The following is a 22,881-nucleotide window of genomic DNA, read 5'->3' on the forward strand; positions in this document are numbered from 1 at the left end:
TACCTTGTGTCATAACTTTATTATGATATTTGACATTTTAAAAACACTTTCAGTTTGGAGTTACCTGTCAGTTACATTACATTCTTACTCTGGTAAATGAGAGAAGTCCCTACATTTATCACAGGTCACCATAAGTACTTTTATGGTCCAATAATGGGGAAGGAGTACAGTTACATATCACAGAATGTGTACATATTTATTTTTCTTTCTGGTAAATACTGCATTCAGACACAATCTCAATCACAATGTCACACCATTGACCCATACAAAAATAGCTATTGACACTGTAAACAAACAAAAAGTTCAAAAAAGTTTAAACAGTTTAAAAACTAAATATTATACCTATATCTTTAAAGCTCATTACATAAAGCAAACATTCAGCTAATGCAATGCCATAATGAATGATGCCAATAATTCACATAGATGTATAAATTATGCATAGCTTTGTTCTGAGTTCAAAACATTCAAAACGATAGATTTCTAAATAATTAAAAAATAAATTAAATATAAAAAGCTGAAAATAAATGTGTCCACACATAGCTTTTCAGAAGTGCTGTTTGTTATCTCTGAAAGTTACCCTACCATAAGCACTGCTCTGTAGGTCAGAATTTTAACTGTAACCCAAAGTTATGATAATAATCATCATGCTAACCCTAAATAAAGATCTACGGTAAGCATTCCCTGGGCGCAGCACAGAGAGGCAGCTGCCCACTGCTCCTAAGCAACTAGAATGGGTCAAATGCAGAGGACAAATTACCCCATGGGGTTCAATAAAAAGTATATATATATATATATATACACTTGTCATTGCTCTGTAGTTCACAGATTAAATTCACCACAAAGGGTGGCTGAAAAGCTGCCATAATAGCTGCCATTCTACCACCTGAGACTCAGGAAGTGGTGTCCACAATGCACTTAATAAAGAGCGTGTCATCCTTAACATAGGCATGTCTGGGGGAGCGCAGTTTTGCTAAGGGGAAGAAGAGTGGGCGGCCACTGGCCACATTCATGTCAGAGACAGGTCGATGGAAGGATGAAGAAGACAGATCTGGCTTGAAGGCATCAATCACATGCTCCTTCTGGTTCTGATCAAGGAGGAAGAAGGTGACCTGAAAAAAATGATGTGTATTATATTACACAGAAAACTAATCTCCGGAGTTATACCTCCTCTTATTCAGCATATGTACTGACACCGGGCCACCCAATGGAGGATGGGCTCTTTTGCTGGGTTTCTCCCAAAGATTATACCCGTTAGGGAGCTTTTTCTCACCACTGTTTGAATGTTATTTTTTTTCCGCTGGGGAGTTTTATAATCTCACTTGAGAGGTCTTTTCCAAATTTTCCTATTTCCTGTTTCTTTTCTGCAAAGCATGCTTGTTACAGTGTATCTTGAAAAAACTACAAATAAAATTGAATATTGAATTGAATGTACCAATTAAATACAGAAAGAAAATAGTTACATTTATACACATAATGTGCATGTAGACAGTCAGACATACCACACACACAGACAGACATGCACACACAGACACACACACAGACAGACAGATGCGCACACACAATTCCCATACCTACTAGCACCACCAGGTAAGGGGCTTAAAACCCTTCCAGTAACCCCTTTTAATATACATAATTGAGGAAACAAGTGATAAATATGGTCTACTATGAGAAACCAAATGTTTTGTCTGTGATTTGTATATTTGTACTTGTGTCTGTGGAGAGTGCAACTTCAGTTATGTTTCTTATCTTCTAAATACAGCTGCCAGCTTTGTAATGTTGAGCAAGGTTTGGACAGTGTAACCTTATGCTATGATAATAGCCAAACCCTTAACCCTAGGTCTACCTCTACTCTAAGCACTGCTGTGTAAGTCAGAGGGTAAATTCAGCACAAAGCCAAACTGGATCTACCTGCTCCTTCTTAAAAGTTAGGCTTAGGGTGGTTGAAATGCTGTCATAACAAACCTCCTGAGACTGACACTGATCAGGGGTATTTCTGAAAAACTGCACCAACCAAATAATAAGTGGTAGACTAAGTTAACCACCAAACAAAAAGTCACTCTAGGACATCCTGTGGGATTACAGGAGTCTATTACACCCAAACTGCATTTTTGAGGAAGTTAATGTATTGCATCGCAAAACATCAAACTGCATTGCATTATTCCACATGAACAAGTGTCAACCTTGCATTTTATGAAAACCCAAGCATGATGCACATTAGATGATGCCAAAGTCTCATGCCTGAAATAAATATACACATACATTTCTATACACACGTAACTAAAAACACGCAGCTTCTCAGCAGTAACTTACAGGGAAGGTTTTAGTAGCAGTTCTGTTACTGGTTTGTGCCATGTATCTGTAGGGAATTCCAACTTACCTTGTGCTTAAATGGCCATGACAGAAGGGCATCATACTCTCCCTTCATGACCACGAAGAACAGGGAGATGTGAGTGCCTTTGCCCACCCCATCCCCATTCAGGTACAGCCGCATGCACGCCTTGAAGCCGTACTGCGCGGTGTAGAATGCTGAGGTAGAGAGTTAGTCGTCATTACTTAAGTACGCTGGATGCAGGCAAATATATAAGCAGACATTTTGGCCAATAGGTCAGCAGCATACCAGGAGAGTACAGGTTGTTCCTGTGCCCGGAGGCTGCCTCATTCATCTTCCGGCTGAGGTCAGACACCCTCCAGAGAAAGGTACCGTTGTAGGACACGTCCTCTTGTGCAGTGATTCGCTGGCACAGAGAGCTAATAATGGTATCCTTCATAGCCAGCTTTTGCTGGTGCTCCGAGACCTGACAATGAACCAGACAGCAGAGGTCATTTAACCAAATACTGATCTTGGATGTTTCTGCAGAGGTAAGCAATGTCATTTTCAGTGATTCGATTAGAGTTGTGCAAAGTGCTATCAAAGTTTTTGCGTAAAAGACATATCAGAAGCACATTCTGTATCGATGTGTCTAGTGCAGGTTTTTGCAACCATTCTGTATTTTCACCGTGGTCTCTGCTCTACCCTGCTAATGTGCTCCTGTATCCGTACTACGGATACTGTCGGTGTTCTCCACCTCACCCAAAGTCAGTGGATCCTCATCGAAAAAGGACCATAGAGAGCACAAAACAGTGAGTAGCCTATGCCCACTACACTACCCTGTTCGTTTGGAACAGCAGCTACCCCGAATCTCTCTTTGAGTTCGGTCAACGTCCCATTTGCCTACATCGGAGGTATCTCCAAATTCAAATTACCCACCCATCGTAGTTCTTCAAAAATGTGAGAGGGTAGAGGGGTACATCATTATGACAAAAACATCACAAAAACATTACATTATGCTCCCACCAAAATTTGAACCTTTTGCTGCTGATATCTCTGTACAGAGATTGCTTTGACTAGCCCCACAGAAAGAATTAATCAGTTATGCCTTGATCTGTTTTGCAGTGTAATTCCCCTTTAAGTAACAATGGTAGGTGGGCCGACATCCTCCTAATGAACAGATAATTGGCCCCCTACCTTGTCTGAAGTTTGTGTCTCCCCCAACAAATTATTGTGTTGGTTGAGAAGATACTCTCTACAGACCCCACTGCTAATACAGCCTGTTTGATTATTTGTGAATTTAATCCAATGCTTATAGCTACAAAACGAGAGGCCCGCTTAAAAATAAGGCGACAATAATGGAATCAACAATTTCATTTAATTTAATTTCATTAAATTTCATTTAAAAGCTTTGAATTTGCTAAATCTGAGTACTTTGACATCACTTTCAAAGTTGCAGCAGGAACATTTCAGTTTCAAACTATCTTTACTTACATACTTATTTAAAAACTCATCTACACATTGAATGGACTACAATTGATGCCTCTCATTCACCCATTCACACACACACACACACACACACACCAACGGTGAAAGGCTGCCATGCAATGTAGCAATCAACTCGTTGGGAGAAAATAGGCGTTAGGTGTCTTGCTCAGGAACACTTTGACATGCCCAAGGCGTGCCCTCCGACTGCCAGACAACCTGAGCTATGTCACCCCCATTATTGACAGGTGTATAGATGGTACCTCCCTTAACATGTACAGTCTTGTGTGATTGCGTGCCTGCTGCATATGGCTAATGTTCATATATGTGCATTAGAGATGGTATTAAGAGATGAGCTGGAAACATCAAAACACAAATTATTTGATTCGAAACGAAATCATTTTAATTAAAAGAAATATTTTGTTGACACATCCCCTGTCGCAATGCCTAACAAACCAAGTTTAGGCAAGAAATATTTAATCTGTGATGGACAAATGGACATTTGCACAAAATAGATGCAAGGTCCTTTATCTTGCCATCTCCTTAGCAGAGCATAATGAATATATCACACTGTGGAATAATCACAACTTCAGATGACTTTCTACCATCCTGGTGATTTAATATAAAATGAATTTATGAATGAATGAAACATTGTGAAAAGAATATCCTGATTTTGTTGATGACACAACTAAGGTAGAGACTGCTTGCTACAAGCGCATTAAAGTAATGATGACAGATGATGGCCTATGAAATCAGGCTTGGAAAATTAAAATTCACCAAATAAACAGAAATGGACAAGAAAATTCAACATGATTCAACAGGTTACAGGGCATGTTATTGGATAGTTATCGCCACTATGTCAACTCAATCTCAGAACAGCAGATTATGAATGCGTTTTTATGGTTTTTTAAACAGAGAGGACGGTGTAATGGACAAGGGACAGAGTGCTACACTGGTACAGAGAATCTTCCCAGGGAGAAAGGTGCATATGCACCTCTTTATGCTTTCCTTAAATGTCAAAAAAATGTGTTGGCATGCCTTTATATATAGAATATGGTCACATACAGAATGCACCAATGCTACTGTGAACTGGCTAATTTGTGTGGTATGTGGAGTGTGTGAATCTCCCATGTTGCAAGATCAGCTCCACAAAAACTGTCAAAAAAGAATGTGACAAGTTGCTGCAGGAAGAGGGGTTAACATTGGAAAACGCTCTCACTGACACTAAGGTATTTCAAGCAGCCCAAGTAGAATGAAAATGGTTTCTGAGAATGATGACAAGGTTACAGACTATGTTAACCTTAAGAACATTTATGAAACATTCACAAAGCTAAAGCTGCAAAAAACTTGTATTGCAAAAAAACAGAACAAGAGGTTTCATAAGGACATTTCTAATGAATAAAAGCACAATGATAATAAACAAGCCTTCTTTGGATAATAAATTAGTATCAAAGAACAGAATTTGTCAATCTTTCATACTGAAAACAGACTGATGATAAGAGCCAATGAACAAAAGGTGAAAATGATTATTAATTTAATTTGGGAATTTAAAATTTCATTATACATTGTTTATGTTCTACAAATTTGAGCACATCTGCTGTGTATAGGCTACCTGCTACATGCCTTAAGACTGGGCACAACAAATGAATGCTGCAATGTTTTCTGATATAAAGACCTACCAGAACAAACTCAAGGAGTTCACAAAAGAAGCCAAAGATGGTAGTTCCCTGAGAAGGTGTTGGATCTTTGTAAAGGCACAAATTTGACTTGCCAAGATCCTATTGTGATGTTTAGCTTGGCAAACACCTTTGCACCGAACATCACTTTAACTATAATGTCAACTACTTGCACTGGGTGTCACTCTTAAATGAGTTAAAAAACCTGATGACAATCATAACTCACACAGGATGCAGGTTTGAGAAGCTCAACGTTATGGGGAATTCCAGGTATAGTGTGATACATGAATGGTGGTGTAACAAAAACATAATAGGAACTAAAACAAACGTTCAAAATAGAGTTCCTCAGAAATTGGAAGCTGTTTGCAATGGGCCATTACCAGAAAATGTGAGAGAGGTACATTCATTTTTAGACCCTGGTTATTCTCCACAATTTCTCCACAATTTACAAGCCTTAGTCTTAGTCTTTATGTCTGTATAAGCATAAAGGCTTATATTTATGAGCATACAGTTGATTTGATTGAATCTTGAATTGCACTTAAAGCGGTGAAGTATGTTTCTGTTCTTTAGAGTAAGCATGTAGACTCAACATCAGTGTCACAAGAGAAATATGAACCTGTGTCCCCAGGTGTTGAAAAATTACCTGTCTCTCTAAGTAAATGATTACTTTGTCTGTAGGGGCTGCATGTTTACCTGTCTCTCCACATGTTGAATAATTACCTTTAGCTCCAGGTGCTGAATCATGTCCTGGTTGTTCTGGTTCTGCTGCTTAAGTGAAGCCACAGTAAGCTGGGTCTTCTCCACCTCGCGGTTTAATACAGTGACAATGTTCTCATACACCTGGACCCTCTGAAGTAGTTCCTCAAGCTGCTGCCCAAAAAGCATGGCTGCCTGGTCATCCTGCAGGCAATGGGCCTTTGCAGACTCCACAGGGTCTCCCACACCCTCCTGGCCAGCCTCCAACCCACCATCTGCCTCCACGTCCCCTTGCAGGTGGAGAGCAGCCAGGGCCTGTCTCAGTTGGGCATCTGGGGTGCAGCCCTTTCCTGTCAGCTGGGAGGCCTGCAGGGTGCTGGTGGCATGGAGCAGAAGCTGAAGGTGGCCCAGGTGAGCGGACGCCTCATGATTTTGGACAACCTCTTTGGTTCCCTGTCATAGGGGGAAAGACAGGCACTGATGGTCACAGAAATGTTGATCCAAAGCACTACTTCAGCTCATCTACAGAGAAGGAATCAGAAGCTTCAGACAAAGGAGATTACCTTGAACCTACACCCAACTTCAGAAAAACAGCACTGCTGTCTTTTCGTGGATTTTGAAGGCTTCTGACTCTGTGAAGATAAATAGGATTCAGATCAAGAGGATGTACACCTTATTTAATGATACATGTAAGAATGCAATCACATTCTCTTTTATTGACTGGCTACCCAGCTACAGGAAGCTCAAGCCAGCTGCAGAAACAGCTGTCTTTTTTCTGCTTCGATAATATATTTAAAATACACTATATGACCACAAGTATGTGGATACCCCTTGGTCTGGGGCTGTTTTTCATGGTTTGGGTTAGGCACCTTAGTTCCAGTGAAGGCAAATTTTAATGCAATAACATTCTAGAAGATTCTGTGCTTCCAACTTTGTGGCAAAAGAAGGCCCTTTCCTGTCTCAGCACGGCAATGCCCCCGGGCATACAGTGAGGTCCAAACAGAAATTGTTTTGTTGAGATTGGTGTGGAAGAACTTGACTGGCCTGCACAGAGGCCTGACCTCAACCCCACATAACACCTTTTGGATCAATTAGAAAGCCAACTGCGAGCCAGGCCTAATCGCCCAATCAGTGCCCGACCTCACTAAAGTTCTTCTGGCTGAATGTATGTAAATCCCTGCAGCAATGCTCCAACATCTAGTATAAAGCCTTCCCAGAAAAGTGGAGGCTATTATAGCAGCAACCTCCAAGGGTGGACCAACTCCATACTAATGCCCATAATGTTGGATGAGATGTTGGATGTCAGGTGTCCACATACTTTTGGCCACGTAGTGTATTTGAAAAATATTGCACACTCTTTGCTCTATAATTCATTAAACAAAATGCTATCATGTTTTGCACTATGAGCATTGCTCCACCTTCTCGTAATCTTCTTTCTGAGTAGACAAAAAATGAAAGATTTCTGAAAGACAGATTTACAGTACACCCTTCAGGGCTTAATAGAGAGTATGTGAAGCTCAAGTACTGTATGTACCTGTAGGAGTAACTTAATTGCTCATGTAGGAAACCACACCCATAATCATTAACAAATAATCCTGTCAAATTACAATAAAATTGGCATGTTTAACATCTTTAGCAGATTATTAATTAACATTAAAATACTAATAATACCAGGAAAATAAATGCAGTCACACAGAGCAATTGCAGGCCAGGAAATCATAGTTGCTGTTTCATTGTAGTCAGGGGAAATGGTTTCTCTCAAGCTGTATTTTTTAGAGTAATTTCTGTAGTTGTGGTGCAATTATACAATGGTTTGTTTTGCAAGACACCTCAAGATATTTGCCGGTATATATATAGTATATGCAGAGATAAAGATAAAACACTAAAATAGTGATAAAGGACACTATTACCGTAAATAGTTTGTTTTTTGAGGCTGTCACCTTGATGAGGTCAGGTGGCTTGTGTGCGTCTATGATCCTGTGAGCTATGCCAGTGGAAGGAACCTCCACGCTGGTTTTTACCATACTAAACAGGTCTAAGTTTTGAGGTCAGACTAAGCACAGCACAATCAAATGAGTTACTGCAGAGAGCACTGCCTGCTCAGGCGAGTGTTTGTGTGTGTGTGTGTGTGTGTGTGTATGTGTGTGTGTACCTGTGTGTGATGGCAAAAGACAAGTAGTGCTACCTAATGTAGTAAAGTAGTTGACATTTTATGGTATTCCTCAAAGACTGAACGCAGTTTCTGCTTTTTAAAATAGTTTCAGCAGACATAACATTCAAGCTAATGGATATTATTTCATAGTTTTGTGGTTATCAAGCTATTAGTGATAATCAGCTGGACAATTAATTTAAACAGCCATTGTATATAATGCACAATATTTCCAACCGGGCAACATGACTAACTAGCTAAGTGACTAACATAATGATTAACATAACTGATTTAAGATACACTGTGATTTATAAGGTTAAAGTATTGCTTTCTTCATTTACGCTAGATAGCTAGCTTTATAGAAAGGGACAACTGAAGTTCAGGGGAGGCTTTTACAGTACCTCCTCTGCCCCCTGGGCGGTGGTGGGACCCATTTCCTCGGAAGGACTTGAACATAAGTGCTTCTGTAACAGAATCAATTAGACATCGAGTTAGCTACTTAACAGAAAAGTCCTCCTGAGCAGAGAGGGTTGGGGCTATTTCTGTGAAAAATTTCTGTGAGGGGAGAGAGAAATGTCAACAGTTGGCACTCCACCCCTGTCAAATGAAATATTGCTAGTAAAGAGCATACTGGGAATTGGTAGCAAATAAATAAGCACAAATCAAAGCTGTCATGGATTACAGGTCCTTGTATGGGGTAAGCATTAGGATCCCATATACACCCCTGTTTTAAATATACTGTGCACCCTCCCTTTGCAAGGATAATACTACTGAGTAGTCTTCTGTTGTGTTTTATTAGATTAGTGTAGATTAGTGACCATATGGGGGAGAACATGGCTCTTTGAACATTCCTCCGTAGAGAATCTTTTAAATTCCTTGAGATTCTATAGTTTGCACTTGTAGACAATGGTCTTCAATTTAAAACTCAAATTTTGGTTCAGGTTTAAACTTCAAATGGTAGTTGATTATGAAGTATGCTTGGGATAATTGTCTTGCGGAATGATCCATTTGTAGCCAGGGTTTAGCCTCTTGGGGGGGGGGGGGGGTACTTAATTTTTGGCTTAAAAATGTATGGTAACTTAGTCCGTGTTGGATTCCATGAACCTTAACAAAAGCCCCAAAACAACCCATAACCACAACATCGAAGCGCCACGACTACAGTTGAGGCCAAAAGTTTACATACACCTAGGCTAAAGCTTTTCAAACTCATTTTTTTCAAACTCTGCAGATTTCAAGTTACCATACATTTCTTTTGGCAAGTCAATTAGGGCCTCTACTTTGTTCACATCAGAGGTAATTTTAAAACAATCGATTAGAGACAGATTTATTTCAGCTTTAATTCACTATATCAGAATTCCAGTGGGTCAAATGTTTGCATACACCAAGTTGACTGTCTCTTTAAACAGTCTGGAAGATTCCAGAAATTGATGTAATGACTTTTTAGAAGCTTCTGATTGCCCAATTGTCATAATTAGGAGTTCATTGGCACCTGTGGCTGTATTTAAGATAGGCTTGGGCGATAAAACGAGAGCGATATGTACCGCGATAGACACTTCATCAATAGCAATAAGAAAATTGTTCAATAGAATGTTCGTTTCACTTAAATGCATTAAATGCAAACCACCAGGAAAGCACATAACAAATATGCAAAGTTTGTTTGCATGAACAAACCCCAAGCGTGCTCCCTTCCTGGCTCATAAACAGTCTATCATATCCCTTGATAATGGAGCGTGCTACGAGTGACACGCAAACAGCCAGTCATTTAACAGGTGTATGTTCGGTTGCACCATCGACATGTGACACAACAACAGAAACAGCGTGGAGTGAGAAATTGAGTGCAGAGGGTGAGGAAATTGTTGAAAGGACAGGTCGGCTGTCAGTGTGGCAGTTTTTTATTTTTTTTATTTTTTTAAGTCTGACCGATATAGTTTCATAGTTAAATTAATTAAAGTTTGACAAGGCAGGGTACAGCAGCATAAAAACACAGTTTTTAAACAGTGAATCCTGACATGCATCAAACATAACTGCAATCAACATCATAAGCAACATATCATAACACCGTTGCGTGTGAACTGTACAGGAAAACCGTCCCGACCAAGAGTGGGAATACAACAAACTTATTTTATCACCTTAGCCGCTTCCACCCTTTGGAGTACGCGGTCATTAAATTTTTCCCGACCGTAAAAACTGCCTGACTTGTTTACATTTTGGACAGATGTGGCTAGTGGGTAAATCTGTTCTGTTTCCGTCGCAGCACTTTCGACACAAGCAATATCGGAATCGCGATCCTAAAATAACTAAAGAGTGCCTGACCCGCAACCGTAGAAATGTGTTAATACGGCAGCACAATTATATCGAGAAATACCATCTTTGGGGAAAAAACGCTATATTCTGTAAATTAATTAAGATCAAACTTACCATGTATAAAAACATAAAAACGCTCATCAGTCACTTACTTTATCTATTTATAATGCCATCACAGCATGGAGTGTTTAAAACCATAAAAGCACCCCACACTATTAAATTAAATTAAAACTGTAGGCTACACGTTAACGTTAAATATAGACCCACCAGTCTGACTTTGACAACTTTGGGACTAAACTGGCTGTGTATGGATTAAAAAGGGTGAGGCTTTTAATCTGAAGAACACCATCCCAACTGTGAAGCATGGGGGTGGCAGCATCATGTTGTGGGGGTGTTTTTCTGGAAAAGGGACTGGTGCCCTTCAGAAAATAGATGGCATCATGAGGAAGGAGGATTATTTAGAAATACTGAAGCAACACCTCAAGACATCAGCTAGAAAGTTTAAACTTGGTCTCAACTGGGTCTTTCAGAAGATGATTCTAAGCATACCTCCTAAGTTCTAATAAAATGGCTTAATGACAACAAAGTGAAAGTATTGGAGTGGTCATCACAAAGCCCTGACCTGAATCTCATATTTTGTGGACTGAACTGAAAAAGCGTGTTAGAGCAAGGAGGCCCACAAACCTGACTGAGTTGCACCAGTTCTGTCAGGAGGAGTGGGCAAAAATTCCAGCAAAGTATTGTGAGAAGCTTGTGGAAGGCTACCCTAAGCGTTTCATTCAAGTTAAGCAATTAAAGGGCAATGCCACCAAATACTAACAAAGTCTATGTAAACTTTTGACCCACTGAAAATCTGATATAATATATAAAAGTTGAAATAAATGAACTCTGGGCCAAATCTGTGGACACCGGATCATCTGGCCCGAAGTCAGCGTTGCCTCGCTGGTTGATAAGTGGCACAGATCTGTCCCGGGGTTCGCTGATCTATCTGGGGCAGTAAGTATTCTGATAATTAAAATGATTGTTCAATACAGCCTTTATTCCAAAATGTTTTTATGAATTTCTACAACGCTCAAACACATGGCAGACTCATCAGGAACACCATTTCCAGGCTGTGGTCGCCATCTTGCGTTGGTGTCACATGCAGAAGTGTCAAATTGAACAGGACTGAAAGGAACCATGTGACCATGTTTCCCTTCTAGTTTTTATACAGTTCAGTGGGTCAAAACCATACAGTTCAGTGGTAAAAATGGTAAACTCTCAAGTGATTAATGTAGCCTTCAGATTGTTTCAAACAGCTCCTGGCAGGTGATTTGAACGCATATTATCCAATAGCAACATAGAGAGCCAACAGGAATCAATGGTAGCCTAACTAGTAAAAACATATGATTGATTTACAATATTTACATATACGCCAACATACAGTATATTGGATGTGTGTATGTACTTATGTGAATATGGTAAAAATGAGCTCAAATTAGAGGATTCATATGAACAGTTTTTTGCTGTCTACCGTACACTCATGCCCACATATAGGCTACCATCAACATTATTCTCATTAACAAATGATCTTATAATTACATTTAATGTACATTTTTGTGTTTTCTGCAGTAGCTTAACTGCACAGATGTAGCTGAAGTCATGTACAATAATTACATACAAGAACTGCTTCATCTTACCCAGATATGGAACAAGGGAAATTTGGTCATATAAAGGATAGCATGGTATGATGTCAGAAATAAAATCAGTTCCGATATTGCCTACAATAAACATTGGGCTATTTAGCTATATGCATGATGGCTGCTCAAGCAAGTGTGTGCTTTATAAGCCATGAAACAGAGACTTGACTAACAAACCGTACTGAAAACATTTAAGCTCATGCTTGCAGTAGATTGACCGTCCGAATCAAGGTAATTCACCCCAGTACTGTAGACAGTGTAACTACACGTGAAGTGACTAAAAACCCTGTTGAAAACATCTCATTTTTGACTGGCAATAGAATTGGTAATAATGCAAACTGATTTCTCTAACCCACTTTTCTGTCATTCTTCCACTAAAATAACAGCAGGTAGTGTGTGTTTCGCTATTGATGTGCCCTTTAAAAAGCAAACAAAAATGGTAATGAATGAACCAGAAACAAACATGATATTTTGTTAAGATAATTTAATGAAATGTATGCATGTCGATGCATATGGAGAATATGTATCACCTCTCCTACAAGGGGGGATGTTTACCACCACCCACCAGACTGTAAAGCACATGCTCCAACATTATATTTAACTTGGCTAATAAATACTGTTTCCCTATAAACACATGTTTATAAGTCTTTAGTCTCTAATTTAGTAAACCATGCATTAAATGGCATTAAGAGAAGGTAACATGTTAAAGGAGTACCATGGTGATTTTCACACTTTCTCGGGTTTATGTGCTATTTGCACAAGAGGCATTGAAGAAACACAATGAGCAAAGTATTAAATATGTCCGTTCTGTATTTTTTGAGAAATATGCGTTTTAAATTCATCGTCCTATTTTCAACTGGTTGAGAAAGTTGTCATTTTGCTACGTCACGAATACAGTAACCACTCCCATTTCCACGCCCCGTAAAGAAATCTGACAGGACACACCGTCCTGCTGTTCAGACAATGCAAATATTTAACTAACGTTAGGTTCACTTATATTAGAGTGCCTTTAGATTATTTCTGGTTATATTCATTTAGCTAGCTAGCTAACGTTAGTTAGCTAGGAGGTTTGCTTTCATAAGGCAATGTTATCGATAACGTTAGCTTGCTAGTTTGCTTTTATGAGGACGTTATAGTTGTGCTTTTATCTTAACTTGGCTAGCTAGATAGCAAAAATTATAATTGGATATAAGTCAACGTCCTTACCTTAGCTATCTATCGATACTTGATATACTATTAAGCTAGCTAGCTTGTGAAAATTCAGTCTCCCAAAGAGAGAGCGTATCATGGGGGTAGCTATGGTAACGGGGCGCGGTCTGTCAATCATAGCTAACTGACGGTTCTCATTACCACGCCCAGACGGTTCGGGTGAATTTTTATAGTGGGAAATTTAGGCTTAGAAAAATACGTTTTAAAGTACATTGAAATGACTGAAGAATAAAAAAATTATGCATATTTGTTTTGTTGTTGCCTGAAGACAACTGGGAAGTGTCACGTTCAACCACCATGGTACTCCTTTAAAACCAATATAGACTGTTATTAGGCTATGTGTTGTTAACTTCATCCATTATCTTATTAACTTATCTTCAATGCTACTTTTATTACATTACATTACTTTTTATACAGGCTATGCTTCTTTACTGAGGTTATTCCCACCATCACTTACAGTACAATTAAAAATTGAATAATTTTCTCTTTCTTCAAATGACTTGAATGATTAGTTATGTAGTTAAAAAAAAAAAACATATGTAGACCTTTAGATAATGTGGTAGCTATACTGGAGCTTTCAAGGTACAACATGCTTTGGCTATTGCTAGCTAGCTCCCTTACTTGGCTATTCACACCAGCCAACACCAGTCAGTAAAGTTATACTCATAGTTATACTATTAACAACCTTTAGCTACGGCTAACTGTCCAAGTTAGCTAAATACATAGGGAGGTGAATCGGAAGTCCCACTAAACAGCATTTCCGTATACTACTACATGCTATGCTAGCGCATTTCATCATAGATGGAAAGAGCGACAACTTTACATAAGCAAATTAAGTATTGAATTGTTCTGCAACCACAAAATTACAGGGCTCCACGTCATCAGCAAATGATCGATATGCAGCTTTTCATTACTATAAAACATCTTGCATTATGAGTGAACAGTCAGATTTGTGTACCAAATACAAAAACAACAACAAAATTTTCCTTCCTTGGCTGGCCAGTCTCTTGGGACGTACCAAAACAATTGGGCCCAAGGGGTTTTTTTGCATCGTGCTTGACATCGGTTGCAGGTTGTCTTTGATAGGCTACCGATGACAGACTTTCCGTCAAAGAGTGTAGTTAGAATTGGGATGTAAAAATAAGTAACATTAGCACGCCATAGGTCTACGATAGCTACCTAATACACTTGTAAAGTAAATTACTTTTTCATGTAGTTATCCATAGCCTATTATATATTAGCTTTTTTAGTTTCTCAAATGCAACATAATATGTATATGTTCATGGCTATGGATAACTGGTACTTCATGCAAATTGTAGCTACCTTATCTGACCTGTGTTCTGTAGTTGTTCCAACGACCTTCAGTATGCAATTATTGTGTATCATTTTGGATAAAAGCATCTGCCAAATAATATTTAATGTAATCTATCATTACATTGTTAAATTTCTGAGGTACAGAGTTAGAAATAATATGCTGAATCTTAGCAAATATTCATTTAGCATCATTTTCAATGGAAGTACTACAACTTATGAATGGAATGTTTACTACACTAAGCCACTGATTAGAAACTTTGTTAGCTTTGTTAGTGAAGCTCGCTGCACGTAGCTAGTAAGCATCCATGCTGTATCGAATTCAGTTCCTCTCATTGATATAAATGCAGGTGAACTCTGATGCATAGACGGTTATGCTATAATTTTTTACCAGTGAACCCTGATGAGGACGGGAGTCTTTGTTAGCAACTTTGTAAGCTTTGTTAGTGAATTTGGCTACAAGTAGCCAAGCATGAATTCTGCAATTAATTCAGTTTCCCTGATTGAAATGAATGCAGGTGAATTACAGAGCTAGCCAAGTTGTAACTATAAACAGTAACAGCAGTCCCATAGGGGAGAGGACATCTTGATGGGAGAACAGAATTTAATACAAAAGCTGCTCAACCTTGGGCACCCAGCTGCCTAATGTACCCAGCTTAAAGCAATGTTATTTACAGGCCAACAGGAAACAGGCCAACTCCGTGCTGCTTTTCATCCCTTTGGTGACGCCACCAAGCAAAAGCAATTCCAAGGATGACTCTAGTTTTTTTAACGAGCCCTGTCGGCTTGTCTTTTTGCTTCACTGTATCTAGGTTTCTTAGCATCTGTAGCATCTGTCATTGCAGCAGCTAACTAGCAACAAACACTTCAGTGGAAACACCAGAACCCTTGACTATTGGAACATTGCTATTTTGCCATTAATTTGTTCACTACCTCTAACTTGTGAATTTTGATTTTCTAGCCCTGTCCCTGAACTGATGTAATCTTACCTGCGGCTCTGTCAGGCTTATTGTTTGGGAGCAGGTAGGACTGGGAGACATGTTGTTGGGACAGTCATTCTTGAGGTGAGAGGCCAACTTCTTCCTCTCTACCATGTGACCGCAGCCAATGTTGCAGGGGATCAAAGCATGGTCACACCCACTCTGGTGTTCCTAAGAATTAAGTCACAGACAATTCATAAAATACTTGACACCAAATCTGATCTGAACACAACTACAACACATTATTTGCTCTATATTTCAGATATTAATATAATTTGTATACACATTTCAATAAGTGTGGCTAGGGCAAGTCAGTAACTCAGTCTGGTGTATACAGTGATGCAGACATGTCAGTACCTCATAGTCCTTTAGTACACCTTTCCAGCTGCAGCCCTGGTTGGCACAGTGCACCTTCAGCTCCAGGATCTCCTTGTTGATGGCAGCATCATGAAACACCTGAAAGGATAAGAGCACATAATCTATTTCCTGAAGACATTTTCTCTGCTGTGCATAACATCAAAAATACTAAGCTTTCTTTGATGACTCACTCTGAATATTCGTGAAGGGTTAAGAGAAGGACATTTATAACAAGCACACTAGTGTGAATAGCACTGGAAAGTCCTAGTCACAGAATTGTGGATGACCAAACTTCTGCAGCGCTAAAACAGAAACTGGTCTAACTGTATTATTTCAATACAGTTTCAGTACATTGAATAGCCTTTTTTCCATTCTTATTTGAGATTATAAGCAAATGAGACAGAATAAATATTTATTTCTCAGTCACTTCTCAGTCTTACTGCTTACTAACCAGTAGAGCAACTGACTCTGTATGGAAAGAACTGGAATTCACCCAGTGTACCAGCATTGCCTCCGGGGATTTACATCACCTGAACAACTCTACCGAGGGCTCAAGTACCAACACACATTAGAGGACATGACAGGTTTATCATTCTCAGTGAATCTCTGTAAATGTACCTCTCTTCTTATATAACCGAATACTCACCTATTTAAACTTGTTTCCTTTCTCTCTGTCTCACTACTAACTTCATCTGATTTTAATATAATTTATATATATTTTTTTTTGTCTATAAAATGTAACATACACACATGCCTTTTGGTGGATTTATGTCATTTCACGTTTCTTTTTTTTGTGTTCTGAAATTGGTTTCTTGGCTAGAATTTATCGAAACAAAAATCAATTACATTGCATTACTGCCCTTTAGCAGATGCTGTTATCCAGAGCAATTTATAATGCAAAAGCAAGTGCAAAGATGATGGATCAGAGTGAAGAAGTTCCCAGAGGACAGACTAGTTCCCAAGACAGCAGGTGGAAAAAGGACAGACTCCTTTGACAACTTAACTACCCTACTGAACACATACTGAACATAAAATTATTCAAACCAGAACAAAGAATAACAGGCTGTGGAAGATTAGATTATTACTCTGCTCTGAAAATGGCTGTTAAAGCAGACTTCTGAGATTAAATGTATCTTCAATTTACATTATCCTTTCTCAAGTGTACAGTGTGTTTGCAGTCATATGTTACCCACATTGTCTGGAGTAAGCAGGCTGTTATTGCCTTCAAGGCATCGGTCCTCTTCTCTGCATTTCTTACACATAAGGTTCTTGTTGTTCCTTTACAACAACACACACACACAAAAATGAACACAATTTACTGTAAACATGTGATCTTTCAATTACGCTGTTAAACTGATATAAAATGGTCATTAACTTTTATACTTTCAAAGTTTAATCGTTTCTGAGCAAATATCGAGCGCTAAAGAAATGTTGAATAAAACCAAATTAGTTTCGTCTAAATATATTTAATGTTAAATGGAATACCAAAACTACATAGAAGATTCTTTGGCTTCGTGTTTTTCATCATTAGGAAAACTGATCTAGATGCTTTACTTTTCTTGGTTAAATACTTTCTTGAGTCGATTTCATGAGGTTATAATTCTATTTCTGAGCACTTATAGTGTTTATTGTCTGAGCCCTGGCACAAAGGTATCACTTTGAATATATTAAAGTACGGTAATCGAAACTTGAGTTTGAAGTCAGGAGGAGAAAAATGGGCACATCGCTGCCCAAATCCTTACCGCACCAACCAGTTGACACAAGCGAGGCAGTAGCGATGACCACACATAGTTTGGTGAGCTTTGTTGAGGACGTTGTTGCAATTGCTGCATAGATACTTGTCCTGAGGCACATCGTCGCAGATGCTATGCGGAAAGCCAGACGGGTATTCATTTTCACCCGGCGTAGATGAAGCATCAGCAAGGTCCCCCGTCGCTCCCGTTGCCATGATAGCCTAAGCTACTGTTGCTGAAAGTAATTTGGTTCTCAATCAGACCCTTAAGTTTAATTGCAGAAAAATGAAATTATTCTTTATAATTTTGTTAGATTATCTCGCGCTGATTTAAAAGCAACAACGTTTTCAACAGGTTGCATTCACTGTCGTGAATAAAACTACACTACACAGAACTTTCACAAAACAATAGCTCTCTTGGTTTTGAAAAATTACCACGGATTTCCCCCTAGTCAACCCGGAAATTATGTTGGAATCCACGTGCGTAGGCCTACTTTATCAAAATAATTTCAGTTTGTGCCTGTGACATTTAAAGTAAATTCATACAAGGCAATGTCAAATAAGAAAACTGAACTAAATGACAAGCGAGAGTGTGAGCAGTTCTGTACGTAACCTTGTGATGTTATTTAATTGAACCGTTTTCCTTTCATTGTTTAGAAACGTTGACTATATCAGATATTTAAGCTAATACAGCACATTGACTTAAGAATGTTAACTTTTTAATTAAGTTTGATAAATTGTACAACCAAATGTCACTTCGATGTTTGCAAAAAAAAAAAAAAAAAATCGTTGTAAGGCGCTGGGTACGAATATGGGTTTGGAAAGCCCCTTTTGCGACATATTTTCCCCAACGACGTCACCATTCTTGTACACCCCGCTGTTACTCAGGAGATATGACAAGTAGGGAGATTTCTGACGGTTTCAAAATTATACGACGAAATACAAACTGTTCAGCACTGCACTTAGATTTGCATTTCTCATCGAGAGGGGTTTCACACCTACCTCCACCTCCTCCTCCTCCTCCTCCTCCTCCTCCTCCTCCTCCTCCTCCTCCTCCTCCTCTTCCTCCTCCTAGGGGCGACATAGCTCAGGAGGGCAGAGTGGTTGTCTGGTCGTCGGAGGGTTGCCGGTTCGATCCCCCGCCCTGGGCGTGTCGAAGTGTCCCTGAGCAAGACACCTAACTCCTAATTGCTCCCAATGAATTGATTGGTACCTTGCACGGCAGCCTTTCACCATTTGGCGTGTGAATGTGTGTGAATGGGTGAATGAGAGGCATCAATTGTAAAGCGCTTTAGATAAAAGCGCTATATAAATGCAGTCCATTTACCATTACCATCCTCTGTTGGGGAATATTTGCATAAAATAAAATGAAAATAAATTAAATATTGAAAGACATACAATATTTAATTGCATTTTATTTGATTAAACATTTAATTTTATTGCAGTTAATCAATTTGATGCACTGCAATTCCAATCACCACCGCTTTTATCAATTCACTGCCGCGTTCACTACCACGTTCATCTACAGTAGCCTATGGTAGCATTGTGGCAACCGCCGCTGAAGTTTTCATACCAACAGGTGACAACCGTTGTAGTTTCAATGAAACAACTCGTTAGCAACTTACTTTTTTAAAGCACTTACCGGCTTCGTAATTCTCGGCTGAGATATCAATGGGTGTAATTTATCTCGTAGAAAAAACGTGAAACTTTGTTAGGTTTGCGCTAACCACAGACCTCATTTTCTGCAGAAAACGAAACCCCTATGGACAAAAAGCATGGGAAATCTGCCGAGGGAACCCAAGGCGGAAGAAACTTCCGACTTACAAAAAGACTGTTATAATAATAATAATAATAATAATAATAATAATAATAATAATAATAATAATAATAACTGTATTTGTATAGCGCCTTTCATACAGACTGCAGCTCAAAGTGCTTAACAGGAAAAATAAAAACAAAAGGCAAAAACAGGGAAAAGCACAGCAATCATAATCAGTTATAAGGGTTTAAAACATAGAAGAATAAAACAGTGTATATTGAAATGGAAACATGAATAAAATAAAATATTTAATACGAAAGAGTCAATGAGTAAAATAAATTAGTAAAAGAAAAGATAAAAGATAACAATAAAATTTTTATAAAACAAGAATAAAAGTATGAATAAATATCAGTGTGCAGAAAATAAAGTAAAATAATATAAATAAAGAAGAGTAAAATAAAAGATAAAAGATAACAATAAAAATTTTATAAAAGAAGAAATACAAATATGAACAAGTATCAATGGACAGAATAAAAATTAATTAAAAGCCAAATTAAAAAGGAAGGTTTTCAGCTGCTTTTTAAAATTGTCAACTGAGTCTGCTGTTCTAATGTTTTGTGGGAGAGTGTTCCAGAGTTTTGGTGCATAAAAGCAAAAAGCACTTTCACAACTTTTTTTTTTGTTTAACCACAGGTACATTAAGTTAGCCTGCTGTGGATGATCTAAGTGCTCGAGTTGGTACATAAGGTGATAGGCTATCTTTGATATAAAAAGGTGCTAGTCCATTTCAAGCTTTATATACAAGTAACAAGACTTTAAAATCAACTCTAAAAGAAACTGGAAGCCAGTGCAGAGCAGCAAGGACAGGTGTAATATGTTATCTTTTCTTGGTTTTTGTTAGTATTCTAATAGTCACATTCTGGATAACTTGGAGTTTATCAATAGACTTCTTGGGCAGGCCGGTAAAAAGTGCATTACAGTAGTCCAAGTGGCGAGAGATAAAAGCGTGTATCAGTTTTTCAGCATCTTGGTGAGTTAAAAAGGGTCTTACTTTGGCTATGTTTCTTAGGTGAAAAAATGCAGTCTTGGTCACCTTGTCTGTGTGAGATTTAAAATTGGGGTCAGCATCCAAGATCACTCCCAGGTTTCTGACCTCAGATTTTGTCTTTTCAGCCAGGCTTCCCATCTTTGCTTGCAGCTTGTCTCTTTTTGACTTTGGGCCCACTAGAAGTAGGCCTTAAGTCAAATTTAATTTCAAGAAATTTTTGTTCATCCATTTATTTATGTCGGCTAGACAGGCTGCAAGAACACTCATGGCATTTGGGTCATTTGGCTCAACGGAGACATACAGCTGCGTATCATCAGCATAACAATGGAAATTCACATGGTGAAGCTGGATGATCTTGCCTAAAGGAAGCATGTACAAGGAGAATAACAGCGGTCCAAGAATGCTCCCCTGCGCTATGCCACAGTGTACATCTACAAGCTTAGAGACATTGTCACCGAGTTTCACAAAAAACTGTCTATCTGTTACATAGGTATGGAACCATTTTAGCACATTACCAGAGAGATCGACCCACTTCTCAAGGCAGTGAATTAAAATGCTATGGTCTATAGTATTGAAAGCAGCACTCAAATCAAACAGGACAAGAACTGAAACATTGTTATTATCAACACTTAGCCGTAAATCATAAACTACTTTCACTAAAGCGATTTCAGTGCTCTAATTAGCGCGAAAACCTAACTGGAAATTTTCAAGAATATTTTTTTGGACAAGACAGGAAGTAATTTGTTTAAAAACTACTTTTTCTATAATTTTGCTCACAAACGGCAGGTTTGATATAGGTTTGTAATTGTTCAGAATGGAAGTATCCAGATTAGATTTCTTGAGTAGTGGTTTTACCAGAGCAGTCTTAAAAACATCTGGGAAAATACCCATTATTAACGATGAATTAACAATTTGTAGAGTATCTCGAGATAGGCAGTTAAATGCATCTTTAAATAATTTGGTTGGAATGGGATCTATAGAGCATGTGGACGATTTCATTTTTTGAGATAATATCCCAAAGTGTCATTTCATTTTATTCACATGGCAGTTTCACTCTGGCCAGCCCTTTTAACATTTAATAGCGTGACCGGATTCGCATTAAAATGTCTGTAATTCATTTATGACTAATAAAATCTCTCATTATAAGATACATCTAATTCCATTACTTCCACGACTAATATTTCGCCATCAAGTTGTGTGAAATCATCATTTTTGTTATCTGAAACTAAGATATTACTAGTCAAAATATGATTGCAGATATTTTGTCATTACGGGCTGTTTCCTGTTACTTCCTACGCTTCACGGCATGGCCCCTCCTACCACTGAACTGTATACGAACTAGGCTGCGTCCGAATAGTCTTTTTTGCTTAGGAAGGTTCCTAACTGAGTGAAATGACCCGGAAGTATCTAAGTGGCAGCCATGATAAGAGCTGGTCGAATTCCCTAAACGCTAAGGAAAGGTGCTTCAATGCTTCCTTTCTTGTCTCCTTTAGCATTGGACCATCCGTTACGACAGGAAAGGAGATAATTCCATCCCACAATTCCTTGCGGCAGCAACATTTAAAGTGACGCACCATTTGGCCGTTCATGAAAACAAACAATCAACATGACTGAGTTGTGTGGTGGTTCTTAAGCTATTATATGCATAGGTTTATAATCAGATCATAATCACCATATTAACCATAACACAGAAGTCTGTCTTTCAAGAAAAAGAGATATGAGACGTTTTAGCCAGATGATGTTTTTAATTCAACATGTTTGAAACTTAAGAATGATGTGTACAGCAGTAGATTTGTAGGCCTAACATGTTATGCCTATCTTGCATTAAATTTAACAATTATTTTCATACAATCATACTGATTGGGATTCATGTCGATAAATATGAGTGGACAGGAGGGTGAGCGTGAGCAACCATTCTCAATGTGACAACCATTTCGTTTCACTTTTGTGATTGGTAGCCTATATTCCTTTTTTATTTCAATGCCAACCTTGGTAATGAAGTAATATTTTTCACCAGGTTGTCCATGTTTAAATAGCCTGCATGAAACAACACGGTAAGAACACATGGGGCGAAGTATCTAAGATGCGCCTTTAGTAGTCCATCTTCAGAACATTGTAGTTTCACCACGGCAGACCCACGTCAATAACATCCGCTGTCGCATAATTACATAGCCTAGTGTACGTGTAG

General features: G+C 38.6%; 1 protein-coding gene across 1 annotated transcript; it reads right to left on the reverse strand.

Annotated features, from left to right (window-relative positions):
* On the reverse strand, positions 1–18,594 carry traf1 (TNF receptor-associated factor 1). The gene is made up of 10 exons (XM_035435471.1): positions 17,897–18,594; positions 17,348–17,432; positions 16,155–16,253; positions 15,807–15,968; positions 8,716–8,778; positions 6,729–6,797; positions 6,190–6,618; positions 2,618–2,795; positions 2,378–2,526; positions 1–1,109 (listed from the first exon to the last, which is right to left on the reverse strand). Exons 1-10 carry the CDS (start codon positions 18,100–18,102, stop codon positions 891–893), a joined length of 1,659 nt encoding a protein of 552 aa, XP_035291362.1. The 5' UTR covers positions 18,103–18,594; the 3' UTR covers positions 1–890.
* Between the last annotated feature and the right edge of the window lie 4,287 nt (positions 18,595–22,881).

The sequence above is a fragment of the Anguilla anguilla genome, chromosome 10 (genome assembly GCF_013347855.1).
Source record: "Anguilla anguilla isolate fAngAng1 chromosome 10, fAngAng1.pri, whole genome shotgun sequence".
Classification (NCBI taxonomy): domain Eukaryota; kingdom Metazoa; phylum Chordata; class Actinopteri; order Anguilliformes; family Anguillidae; genus Anguilla; species Anguilla anguilla.

Coding starts and splice junctions, on each gene's coding strand:
- traf1 (XM_035435471.1), bottom strand. CDS start 18,102: ATGGCAACGGGAGCGACGGGGGACCTTGCTGATGCTTCATCTACGCCG. Junction 15,969..16,154: donor GTGTACTAAAGGACTATGAG/GTACTGACATGT, acceptor CTTAATTCTTAG/GAACACCAGAGTGGGTGTGA. Junction 8,779..15,806: donor TAAGCCTGACAGAGCCGCAG/GTAAGATTACAT, acceptor ATTCTGTTACAG/AAGCACTTATGTTCAAGTCC.